We start from the raw sequence: 13,806 nt of genomic DNA, 5'->3' as shown, positions 1-13,806 counted from the left end.
TGTAGCTAGCTCGTTTGGGTATCGCTAATCCACGGCAATGGCCAGAGTGCTAAAAATAAGACACGCCCACCAGTGACTCACATAAAGCGATTTGATCTGATCTGATTTACATGATGTGAAAGTATTAAAGCTGTATCTCATTTTTTTTCTTTGATATTCTATGTTTTTGTTTAGCGCTCGGATTCTGTTTGCTACGGTATTTCTTAGTCATCTGGTTCTTGCTTGACGGTTTTCCTCGATTCTCTAGTGAGACACGGTGCACGTGTCTAAGTCTGAGACGGTATGATATGTTTCATATTTTGTATAAACACGCTCGGACGTGTCGTGATGTGTGCTACGAGTTCGCTGTTACGAACACCTAATGCAGTAATTAGAAATCGTTAAGTGTAAATTCCGATAGAAGAAAGTGTGTTGTTGATATTCCGTTACGGAATATCGGACCACCAGGAGCATATAGTCACACACACACACACACACACACACACACACACACTGCAGGAGTTTAATAAAGAGAAGCCCTGTCCGCCGTGGTCTGCCTAATTAAACACCCAGTCCTTTGTGGCCCTCATACGTGTCTCTTTTCCTGAGAGAAAAGGATAGTGCTTCTTTTCTTTGCTCCGTCTCTGTCCTGGCGGGAAGCGAGACTCCTGACGCTCTCGCACAATCGCACGTTGTTCAGGTGAACGCCGAGTGCGTGTCTGAAGCGGCTTCTCCGAGCGGAGAAACCAGCTCCTTGTTTTCATTCTCTATCCGGATGAAGGTTCTAGAATGACGGAGTGCTGCTGTTTTTTTTTTTGTATCCGCGTGCGATTCTGTAGTTATTTATTTATTTATTTATCCATTCATCTATCCATTACTTCAACAGTGAATCGCTTCACTTAACAATCATATCGCTATCCTATTATTCAGCAGCTCTAGATGAAGCTAATTAGCGCAGCTTTGTCTTTAGCCCCGAGCAATTTGGTTTGGCTTTTTAATTCAGTGAACGACGATTAAATGCAGTATTTCATTACGCTCGCGTTCGCCCGGCGCCGTATAGCCCTAGCGCTGAATTATTCTGCTTTTTTTGTGTATGCATGTGTGTGTGTGTGTGTGTGTGTGTTTTTCTAGATAAATATAGGGGTGGCTAATTGAACAGAGATAACACTCCTAATTTGCCTCTTGTTAGATGTTTTCTGTTGTCTCTCGGCACTCTTGTGATCTCTTATGCTAAAGTCCCTATTCATGCGCCGACAATGCGGAAAACAAGCAGCTCTGAACAAGAATGTGTTGCCAATTAGCATTGTCTGTCAGGCAAATAGAGTATAATAAGGAAGGAAATGAGTGTGGGAATGTGAGAGAGAGAGAGAGAGAGCGAGAGAGAGAGAGAGAGAGATTATTTTTCGCTCTCTATTCTTTCTTTTTTTTTTTTTTAAACAAAGTGCACTATGCTAACATCTCTCCTAGCAGGATTAGAGCCATAACCGTCTCATCAAGTGCACTTGGCTGGAGCCCAGTGCGATGGAGCCTGAACCAGCTTCATCCTCCATTTAGAGAGAGGCTTTAGCTGATGAAGATCCCAGCACACGAGAGCGGAGATAAAAGAAAGCGGTGACCCGACTCATTAGCCCCCTTTGATTTAATATATTGACACTTGGATACAAATAATTCCATTTAGCGTGCTCGGTTGGAGAGGTTGTGTGGGGGTGGATTGAGTCGAGGATCAATTTAATTAGTTATGAAATGTGACTTCTTGTCAGGAAGCAGAATAAATGCTGACGTTAAATAAAGTCATGCGCGATTGGAACAATAAAGCTTTTGCAGACCCCACGTGTTAAAACTTAATGACGCACAAAAATGGGCCTAATAAGCTACAACCTCAGCAGAGAGTCGTGATGGTTCTGAAATTATGCTAAGTGGATGGAAGCGGAACGGTTTACGTCGCTTAAACAACTTCAGGAGCATCGGGAGGATAAATACTGACCTCGCGCTCAGGAAGTGCGTCTTGGCAGAGAGAGTTTTTCCGCTAACGTCACGTCTCCTGAGCGCTTTATTCCTCGAACACCACGGGAGTGTCTTTTTATCCATTTCTAGTTACATGGAACAGGTTGGTTCCTGTTGTCACTAACGTTATAGCAGCCGCAAAGCTTCGTCTTTATTCGTCGAAGCCTCACTCACTCTCATTCATCTTCTACCGCTTATCCGAACTACCTCGGGTCACGGGGAGCCTGTGCCTATCTCAGGCATCATTGGGCATCAAGGCAGGATACACCCTGGACGGAGTGCCAACCCATCGCAGGGCACACACACACACACACTCTCATGCACTCACGCAATCACACACTACGGACAATTTTCCAGAGATGCCAATCAACCTACCATGCATGTTTTTGGACCGGGGGAGGAAACCGGAGTACCCGGAGGAAACCCCCGAGGCACGGGGAGAACATGCAAACTCCACACACACAAGGTGGAGGTGGGAATCGAACCCCCAACCCTGGAGGTGTGAGGCGAACGTGCTAACCACTAAGCCACCGTTCCCCCCTTCGTCGAAGCCTCTGTTAAAGAAATTGAAAGTCTAAAATTCCTCAAAGTTACAGCTTTACCTCTTACCGGTACGGATCTCTGACACCGGAGACTCCTTACATAGACGTCTGTATTCTGTATTAGAACGAGCTCATTAATATTTAGAAAGCTGTGATGTGCAGCTGAGTTGCTGTTCTATAGAATTAACCAACAACCAATCAGAGTCCAAGATTATGGATAAACCCCGTTTTACTGAAGCATCAGTAAGTGTAAACGTATATAGGTTGTAATGGTCGATACATGTTGTGTGTGGTAAGAGGAGCGATCCACTCAGAGCCCCAAGCTTTGGTGTGGATCAGTAAACGGATGTAACTGCGTGTTCTGCTAATTAACATCGGAGCGTTGCGTGTCCCGACACCTCGGCAGCTAAGCGCCGCTAATGAAGGTGTGTGGTGCTTCGTCGAGGCTGTCACATGAACATGCGGCGTGTCACAATGTCACACCTGGGTTCAGCTCCAACGAGTCAGACGAAGGATTTTTCTGGAAATTTCTACGCCTCAGGATCACTTCAGGAACGAGTTAACGAAGCCAAATCACCGTCACGATAAAGTTGTACTCAGCTCTGTATATAGGTATAAAGCAGGGACTGTTCGGGGTCGGAGACCACCTGCCGAGATGGGTTTTTTTCATGCGGATCTAGCGAACGCTTGAAAAATATCTGGCGGTGAACAGATCCTGTAGTGTCGAGTCGAGTCGAGTCGGTTTCCTCAGTTTCCCTCACTGTGTTTTCTCAGTTAATGTTGAGCAAACTGTTTTGTCTTTGCGTTGGCTTTTTAACACGGTCCTTCAGCCTCCGTAGTGGGCACACACACACACACACACTCTCAAACACACACACACTCAAACACTCTACACACATACACAGATCTGGAAAAAAAGGGGGGGGGATTAATAGTCTCTACTGTGTGCGTCCAGCCGGCAGTTTAGAAAAGGGGCCCGTGTTTTCTTAGGGCCGGGGTGGTAAAGCAAAGCATTCAGCCCCTGCGCCTCACGGCACAAAAAAAGGGCCGCTTTGTTTTTTGGACAGGGGCAAACCAGAGTCCTAGCATTCCCTCTCCTAACACAATGAATGGCCCGTTTTGTCCTCCGTCCGTTTTTCATAGACGATGAATTGTTTCTTTTTTTTTTTCCTTCTTTTTTTTTTAATCAGAATTATTCCGACCCCGTCACTGGGTGTGCACATGACATTCGAGTGCGTTTTTCAGGTCCCGGCTGTGCTCATGTGCCTGCAATAAAGTCTCGAGCGCAACAATCTCGGCTTTCTGCCGGACAACAGAACGGCCTCTGTTGTTCTTGTGCCGGCTCCAGCTGCTCGGAGGCAATTGTGAAGACACTGGCTCAGTCTCTACCCCCTGGACCGCAGGAAGAAGAGGAAGAAAAAGGAAGCGCTTCTCTTCTTCTCTTCTTCCTCTGTGTGTCTCCTTTATTAGATTATGCCGTGGCCAGATCCCACATCGTCCTCCTTGCTCCTGGTTCTTTCGTCGGGCTCCTGAAAGCTTGGGGGACGTCCGGACGTGTCGAGATCCGAGAAAAGAGATGGGCAGAAAAATAGAGGATCGTTTTAGAATCTTTGGATCCTTGTAACTCGGATTTGTTCTTTTAAGGCGTCAAATAAAAAAAGTGTCTTTGGTATCAAAGCTACGACGAATTACAGAATAAACCACTGTGTGCTGTGATGTCATGAGTCCTAAAGATGTTATAGAACAGATCCTCCTTTACCTCTGGCTCTTATGATGCTCTGACACCGGAGACTCCTTCCTTCAACCTTAGCTTTATAATCTGTTCACTGTCTGGTTCCCTGTGAAGGGACGGTTACTATAGAAATGACAACGCATCAGAACCTTGAAATAAACGTGCTGAAAAAAACCCAGACAGTTTCTGACCAATCAGAATCCAGAATTCAGCAGCACTTTGTTATGACGTCAATTAAAGCCGGTTTCCTTTTTTTTTTTTCAAAGTCACGTCTTATTTTCATGCTGTCCGTGTACACGGATCGGAGCTGGAGTTATTTATTTATTTGTTTGTTTGTTTGTTTGTTTATTTTTAGGGATTTTGACACCAGTATAAATTGTGGATTTATTGTTCATTTTTTTGTATCCTTTTTTTTTGTCTGTTCTCTTTATTATCTTTATTTATTATTCCCTCATTACCCGTGCCGCACGAACGAATCCTCACGGGTTTCTCGGCTGTAATTTTAGGGCCGCGCGTTATCGTAACGTAACGCTGCCTTCTTTGTTTCATTCTGTTCCCAAATCTGTTTAAAAAGAAAACAAAATTCTGGCAAAGACGACAAAATGATGTGCGGTTAAAGGGAGGAATGTAGAGAGAGAAGAGAGTGAAGAGAATTTGTGAAGGAGGGATTCCAGATAACACACACACACACACACACAGAAAGAAGGAGACAGCAGGGTGTGTTGGTGTGTGTTAGCTCAGCACAAAGCTGTTAGAGCATGGAGCCTTAGGCACATCTTTGATATTTTATATGCAATACAAACCTAATTGGCTTAAATATTTACTAAGATAAATTACATTTCAGCTTCTTTGAGGAATGATACCAGAAATCGCCTTAAGTATACATTTCAAAACACACACACACACACACACACACACACACACACACACACACACACCCACACGCACATATCACATTTAACTTCTCCTCCATATTCGTTGTACTCAGATTGTCCTAATTTACTCGTTTACTTGTTTAACCGTCAGAAAGAAGCTCTGCTTTATTCTCCTCCTTCAGAAGAATTCCTGAATTACGATTAAGAAAATAAAACCTATTTGCTTTGGTCCGAGGACCTGTTATGGTTGTTCTCAGCTCTGGGGTAGAAAGAGAGAGGGAATGTGGTGCGAGAGGAAGGGGACCGGGGGCCGTCCAGCGTTTTAACAGCACTCAGACTTAATATAGATATATTGGAATGGCACTTTTCCAAGAGGGCTTGTTTTACTGTGTAAGGAATTAGTGGAACAAGAAGTCGTCTATTGGTTATTCCTTGGGTCTGGCTGAGAGCAGGGCGGTGTCTGGTTTCTGTGCACCTAGCCACACACACACACACACACACACACACACACACACACACACACTGACCACGGGACACATGACACATTAGTCGCTGTCAGTCCAAGCTTTTATGCACTGACCAGTGGCGCAACACACAAACACACACACACACACACACACACACACACACACACACACTGTTTGCCCGTCTCTTCTGTGCAAACGCAGCCCGATTGGAAGCCGGATTGGGCTCGTGTGTGTGCTCAGCTCAGCCCTCGTAGATGTTAATCTTTTACCTGTCAGTCCAAAAATACTTCAGAAGTCGATAAAGTCTTAAAGATGCCGGTGAGCTCGAGGCTCGAGGAAAGGGTTTGTGTTTGTGCTACACAAAGCTGCTTTGTTGTTGACCCGGAGCCGTGTCCATGGATCGGGAAGGGGGGTCCCGTGTATTGCAGGAGAGAACAATGCGTCTAGTTGGCGGTAAGGAGGCGGAAAAACCAGGCTTAATTCCGGCCCTGTGCCGAGGGATCAAAGTCCCACTCAGCCGTATCGATCCACACGGACCGATTGCCATCAGGGGCTGAAACAGCAGTCAGCAGCACCACAGAATACCTGCCACATTGATAACAGCTCTGTGTGTGTGTGTGTGTGTGTGTGTGTGTGTGTGTGTGTGTGTGTGTGTGTGTGTGTGTGTGTGACTTTCTGCAGTAAAAAAAAAGGAACAAAAAAACCACAGACGAGTAAAAGGACAACATCAAAATAAGGCGCTGTTTAAATATCACGATTATATAAAACACAGATTCAAAAAACTCAGCGTTCGTTACGGCGGATGAATAAAGGGATCCAGATGAGGCAGAATCAAGAGGAAGCCGTTTTATAGCTGAATTATATCCAACGTTGCGACTTTCTGGAAAAGTCTCGTGTCTTGTGCCGTATATACTGTACGATCCTGAAAAGTTTCGTTCCGAAGTATCCGAATGTAGCCTTACAACTTCAACAGGAAGTGTTTTAGCAAAACGTTCTTCTTCCTCTGAGAAAGTAGTTCCGTCTCCGAAATAGTGGGACGGATCGGATTCTACAGGAACGGACCTTAGTTCCTGAGTGTGTTTTATACAGATGTGTGTTTGGCGTAAAAAAGTTAATGGACAGGCTTCAAAATCTGCTCTTAGCCTTTCACTCGATAGGATCGTCTCTGTTGAAATGATTGTCCGTGCTATTCTCTCACACACACACACACACACACACACACACACGTGTTACAGATGTGGTACGTAATAAAACATTGAAGTATGACTTTAACTGATAAATGACCTGCGACATGAGGCTAATATGTGCTCCGGGATCTCTGGGATTGTTTTACAAATTGATTTTTTTTCTCTCTTTCCTGGTGAGCTTCCAGAACGTTCTCGCCGAGCTCATACGCTTATACGGTAGCGGCGGTGGTGTTCGCGCCACCGGCGTTCACCGCATGCGTCGAGCTCAGGTTGCCAACTCCGCTGGAATCCGTTCGGCTTTTCGAAGCGGATCCCTCGGGGGGGTTTCAGCCGTTCAGGCTCGGGCAGCTCTAAGCCCCTTAGAGAAGGACGTCTAAAGTATCCCTGCTTACTTACAGTAGCGACTGAAAACGGGTTCTTTTCTACTAAAAAAAAGGAGTCCGGCTCTCATCTGCTTCCTCAGAAGAATGAGTGCCGTCTCACGTCACGTCTCCGGTTTGCCGGTTTGTTCCGGCGGCTCTCCTGTCAGGCGCCGGAGCTCATGTGTGGGTGCGTGTGCTCCGTTTTTAACAGCCACGACTCAAAAGGGAAAGTGAGGGAGGGAGAAAGGGATGGAGGGGAAAAAGGCTTTCCTTCCCACCCTTTATGTTATCTTGTCAAATTTGAAAGGCATTCTGGACATGTTAAAACAACTCCCCCCCCCCCACCACCACCACCACCACCACCACCTCCCCCTCCAGCTCCGTCGAAACCCCTGCCTCCTTCTCGGCTTTACAGAAAGCCGTGTTTTCAGGGTAAATGGGTGCAGAAGGAGGACGTCTCCTGGGTCCGGCTTGAGCGTGGGTGCTGACAGAGCATAATCGTGTCTCACACACACACACACACACACACACACACACACACACACAGCCTTGTATACAGAACATCTGGACAATAGCGTCCGTAAACATCCTTGGGATTGTATAGATATATAATACACATAGATAAAGTACACATACCTCTTCCCTACACACACACACACACACACACACACAATACCTCGACAGTATCACAGGCTTGACCCGTGTTCCCTGACCTCAGGATTAGCCCCTGTTGTAAACCATTACTGATCCTAAGTGCTGATGTCAACAGTTCCACTAACAACATTGATTAATCCATACCTTCCTATTTACTCCAAGCTTTTTTTCTTTTTTTCCACCTTTTTTTCCACTTTTTTCTGTTTTTTTTTTTTCAAACTATGCTCTCTAACATGCAGAAGTATTTATTTGACAGTGTAAACCTGCACCGTTTACGCCGCGATGCTGAGTTCTGGATTCTGATTGGTCAGAAGGCGCCGATTCGTTTCCTACAGCAGCAGCTCTAGTAGCCAGTAGTGTAGCTTCATCCCTTTTTTTTTTTTCCACATGCACCCATTAAACCACACGTAAGCACTCATACTGTAGCTCAGTACTATCATTCTGTCTCTCCTTCCTTCCTGTCCGTGCGTGTAGATGTAGACGGTCTTTATCTGGAACGATCGCCACAGATGTTCTGCCCCAACTAGAGCGAATTACATCCTCTTCAGGGACAAACAATAGCACCTGTTCGTCATAAGTCGCAGCGAGGGCTCCTTCATGTATCTTTAATGAAGCTTTAGGGGCAGATGGCAAGAACGAGCAGAAACCCAGCACTCAGGACCGGTGCGACACAAAAGCAGGGTTACAACATTTTCTTATCTCTCGCGCCTGCTCAGCATCGGTCAGATATCAGCGAGCGTCCACCACGAGGAGGATGTTTTAAAGAGCGAAGCAAGGAAGACAGGAAGCAGACACACACACACACACACACACACACACACACACACAAAGAGCAAGAGTGACACAGACAGATTCAGCGATATATAATAAGCAACTCTCTAAATGCGTGGCGATATGCAATTTATCAAAATCAGCCTGTCTGAGTGCAGCCACTTAATTCCATTCTCTGTCTATCAGCAGTCAAAGCAAATTGCCAACGATAATCTTTAAATCTATCCCAGCATTGTCTGCTCAGCTCGCCCGCTATTCATTAATTGACAACCCTCAAAGCTAACCTCCTCTAATAGCCCGCTATTTCCAAGCCCCTGATTTGATTCGCCTCTCACTGACGTGCCGCGTGTAAATTAAAGTTTAATGTAAAGACCTCATTACTGCGAATCACAAGTGATCAAATGGAGGGCAGTTTATTTCTATATACATATATTTATTCTTTATATATTTTTAGTTGTGGAACTTTCCCCTGCTTTCATTTTTAAAAAAAAATTTTTATTTTCTGATTATTATTATTATTTATTTATTTATTTGTTTGTTTGTTTGTTTATTTGTTTGTTTATTTATTTATCTAATTTTAAAAAATATATTTAAATAATATAATTCTTATTTAATAATATAATTTATATAATTTATTGTTTAAATAATTTTATTATTTTATTATTTTTTTAATTATTTATCATTTATTATTTAAAAGAAATCAGTAGATTTCAGTATTAAAACGAAACGGATCGAGATATTAGAATATTTTCAGGTGTTGAATAAAGATGGAGGTGATTATGTGCGCTGTCAGGATGAATATCACCTTCCGCAGGAGGCTGCGTGAGGGAATTCAAGACGCCGCCTGACGCACCGTATCGCAAAGAAGCATCTGCGTGACACTTAAAGTCGGCTGTTAACACGGACTTGTCTTTTACAGAGACCTGATTCGCTTTCTTTTCTTATTCAGCACATTTTTAATTGCAAAAAAAAAAAAGCCTTTTTTATTTTTTTTTTACACCTGATGAACCAGAAAACCACTTTAACATCAGGTCCAGCACCATGATACAGCTCCAGTTTAAAAGCAAACAGAAACGTTTATTTTATATATATCTATTTATTCATTCATTCATTCATTCATTCATTTTCTACCGCTTATCCGAACTACCTCGGGTCACGGGGAGCCTGTGCCCCCTGTGCCCCATCTCAGGCGTCATCGGGCATCAAGGCAGGATACACCCTGGACGGAGTGCCAACCCATCACAGGGCACACACACACTCTCATTCACTCACGCAATCACACACTACGGACAATTTTCCAGAGATGCCAATCAACCTACCATGCATGTCTTTGGACCGGGGGAGGAAACCGGAGTACCCGGAGGAAACCCCTGAGGCACGGGGAGAACATGCAAACTCCACACACACAAGGTGAAGGCAGGAATCGAACCCCCAACCCTGGAGGTGTGAGGCGAACGTGCTAACCACTAAGCCATCATGCCCTTTATTTATTTATTTATTTATTTATCTATTTATTTATTTAGAAATAGAAATCAGTAGAAATCTCATGAGATCAATATCATGAACTTAAACACTTGTTAAGTAACTAGGGAATAGGGAATAGGGAACAGGGAAAGGCATTTGTGATCCGAGCTTTAGCATTAGACGCTTGGAGTAAACGATACTTTAAAAGAAAAAAAAAAATTGGCGATCACATGCAGACCTCAGCGGGAATGGATAGGAGGGAAAAAAACGAGGTGGTGGCATGGAGCAGGTTGATTTCATGCCCCAATGCTACGGCGGTAATTGCACCCAGACCCGTTTTTATTGCGAGTTGATTTTAAAGAGGCTTGAACGCTGAAATCCTCGGTAACGTGTTTATTTTGGTGGGGCCGACCTTTATTAACCCCGTTCTCCAGTCGTATCCCCCTGAGGTGGGCCTGCCCGGCTGGGCGTTAAGTCTCGCAGGCCCACGGTAGCAGGACTGCAGCTTATCATGCATATTCAGGAAGCAGGGGATGACAGCTAGATTGGGTCCAGCCAATGCTCTGCAAACATATGGGTTTCTAAGCTGCTATGGCTTGTTCCCAAAACATACCAGCTTTCTTTCTCTTTGTCTCACTTCGCCTGGGTCTGTTTTTCCTCTTACTTTTTGTCCCACGTGCGATATTAATGCACAAGTACACACACACACACACACACACACACACACACACATGCACAACGATCTCCTGATGTAGCGTGTGATGGCAGGTTAGCGGAAAGTCGAGGATGAAGATGTTGAAGGTTAACAACAGAACAGAGAAGACATCTTGATGGTTAATGGGCCGGCGTTGAGTCATATTAAAAATTAAATACCTCAAACAGGACAGGAGCTTCTACGCTTTTCAGCTTCAGTGCTAAAAACCAGCTGTTTTTTTTTTTTATTTATGGGAACGCCTGCACTTTTATCGTCTATATAAATTATCTTAAAATATAATAATATACAATGAGCCTGAAATATCTGCCAGGGTATTTTCCTGTCTTCCGCGCGTGAACGATCTCGTCCTGAGGGTGCGCTTCAGCCGAAGAGAACCTCGCTTACGGGTCTGTGAAGGCTGGTTCGCTTTAGGAAGTTGCGGTTGTGACATTTTGTCATTTCCCCCCAAGGTGCTCTAAGATTCCCACGCTTCAACCTTAACACTTTACGAGTAAAGTCTGGTCTATAAAAGGAATAAAAATATATGACGGTCCCTCTGCAGGTTAAAAAAAAAGAAAAGAAAAAATTTCACAATGAATCCAGTCTTTTCCACTTCAGTAGATTAAAGAGAAGACGTGAAGCCAGTGCTGTTTAACCCGTTTATCTCCTGTGGCTTTGTGTGTGTGTGTGTGTGTGTGTGTGTGTGTGTGTGTGTGTGTGTGTCCAAGTCCAAATCCTTCCATGTGAGTGGCGGGTATTAGGTGCGTGTATTGTGCAGCTGAAGTGGAGAACAAGGCAGGGGGGTTATGTTGGCTGTCAGACAACGTTAGGCCTTCGTGTGATCTCTTTTCTCTCTGTGTTCAGCAGGTCCAGGGTCACATGCCTCCTCTCATGATCCCCATTTTTCCACACGACCAGCGCACACTGGCCGCCGCCGCCGCCGCCCAGCAGGGCTTCCTCTTCCCTCCAGGCATGTCCTACAAGCCAGGTAGGAGCTCCCTCTCATGATCCGGCTCTTTATTGTCTGCATCTTCATTGCTCTGTCTGTGCAAAATTATTTGGATAAATTCCTAGGATAAAAAGAATCATCAAAAAAAAACAGAGATATGTTTCATTTCTTCTGCATTTGCCTCACATTGCAGTCGTATGTACCGTACACATGATTTCACTGTTTATTGCTTTACCAGTCAGTGAGGATGCAGTCAAAATGTCCACCATTAAGAACATTAGTTCATTTCATTCCTTTTCAAGGTGACCAGGTCTGAGTCTCGTTCTTTAAAGCCATTTAAACAGGTCCACATACCAGACAGGTCCCTGTGTATCAGTCCACTCTCACAGTAACCCTGTTACTTTACTTGTCTACATGGCATGCGACCAAACTAGGACCACTAATGAACCAAAGTGTTTGTGTGACACTAATTCATAAGAAGAAAAAAAAATCAATAACTTTACTAAAGGTTGGTCTAAAAACTGTCCTGCTTGTTAGTAATAGCTCCATTGCCACATGCCAGATGGCAGCCAGGGAAATGAGTGTGCAGTCTGTTGTAATTTGGTACTCCTTGCTCGGGCATCACGACCGGTAGATGTCCTTTAAGGCTGCCAGTTTGTAGGCTGTGATGTTCGATGCTGTTCTCACCACTCTCTGGAGAGCTTTTGCGGTTGCAATGAGAGCATCTGCTGGCCTGCCAGACATCGATGCGACCAGTCAGGGTGATGTTTACACTTTAGTGATAGAAGTTGATGCTCGAGTTGATGCCAAAATGGTAAAAAAGCCAAAAGTCTTCTAAAGCCATCAAAACAATGGTGGTAAATTCACTGCAATATCCAGACAACGACCAATGAGGAACTAAAAGTTCCTCTGGAGCTCCCTCGATATATGTATATCGTCGCTGTCGGGCGGAATCCTCGTATCTCCAAAACCGTTATTTTTCCAGGAAATGAAAAAAAACGCCGTACCTTATCTGCAGTGCACAGGGTTTAGTCCGCGTTGCAGTGGATTGTCTTGCGCTAAATTACTGTCCTCAGACGAGCACCAGAACTAGCGGGGGTCAAGATTTTTTTTTCTTTGAGCCCAGTGTTTTGAAGACATTTACCTCAGAAGACGTGTTGATTCGTTGCGACTCTTCTTGAGGAGAAATATGCCGTGAAGCTCTCCCACGGAGTGAGGAAGAGGTGGACAGTTGAAGTGTCCAATGGAGTTATGAGATTTGCGCTCAAGCTATTTTCAAGACTTTAGATTGGTTAATAACTTGTAAAAATAACAGACCCATGTGGGGACTGACCAATTGCATCGATATGTGAAAAAATATGAAATTGACCAAATTTGGACATACGAGGTTTCCGCCCGACAGCGACGATATATACTATAAATACATGTGTGTATCTACAGTACCAAAAAAAAGCAAACTTTTCCACCAACCCCCAGAATAGGGCTCAGAAATTAATGCATACGGGATCTACGCAGGATGGAATGTAATCAGTGCATCAGCATGAAAGTGTCTCTATTTCACCGTCCAGGAATCCGCTATCTATATTAACAGCATCTTAAACTGTCCGTGGATGAATGTAGATTCAGCCTCGATCTAAACCATTGAACTTAATTGTTATTAAAAGGCACACCGGAGAAGTTTCTCATCATCTTCTCCTACCTTGCACGGGTCAAAAGGTTTGTGAGGAATGCTCGGAGGAATGCTCCGTCGTTGATTTAGTGTAGCGCGGCGAGAATGGGAACCTGCTCTCGAGTGTACTGTTGCCCCTGCAGGGTGTACAGCCTCTGGGAGCTTTGCGTCTCTTACCTGTTCTGGCACGTTCTCTTTCACCTTTTGTGAAAAAGAGAATTGCTCCTCACGCAAGCATTCCAAATCTGAAAACAAATTTGCAGGAAATTGCTACAACATGCACACTGACTCCCTGCCAGGCCACTAACCCTCCACCCAATCCCTCATTGTTCTCGATCACTTTGTGTAATTTTGCTTTGTGTGATTAAAAAAAAAAGCTAAATCCTGTCAGGTTGTGAGGATGTGTTCAGCGAATCACAGGTCTGCGGGCATATTGTATCATCCCTCTTTCTTTCTC

At 44.5% G+C, this 13,806-nt stretch overlaps 1 protein-coding gene across 12 annotated transcripts in view; it reads left to right on the top strand.

Annotated features, from left to right (window-relative positions):
• sox6 (SRY-box transcription factor 6) overlaps positions 1-13,806 on the top strand; it is a 176,035-nt gene that overhangs the window by 117,985 nt on the left and 44,244 nt on the right. For 10 of the 12 annotated variants that reach the window (XM_060866913.1, XM_060866986.1, XM_060866668.1 and 7 more), the window contains one exon: positions 11,596-11,719. In XM_060866913.1, the coding sequence (XP_060722896.1) occupies positions 11,596-11,719 (124 nt within the window). The remainder of the gene's footprint in view (positions 1-11,595; positions 11,720-13,806) is intronic. The other 2 variants (XM_060866176.1, XM_060866833.1) reach the window with 1 other exon arrangement.

The sequence above is a fragment of the Tachysurus vachellii genome, chromosome 1 (assembly GCF_030014155.1).
Source record: "Tachysurus vachellii isolate PV-2020 chromosome 1, HZAU_Pvac_v1, whole genome shotgun sequence".
Taxonomy (NCBI): domain Eukaryota; kingdom Metazoa; phylum Chordata; class Actinopteri; order Siluriformes; family Bagridae; genus Tachysurus; species Tachysurus vachellii.
The sequence above is the reverse complement of the archived record's forward strand: the minus strand, read 5'-3'. Positions and strand labels throughout refer to the sequence as shown.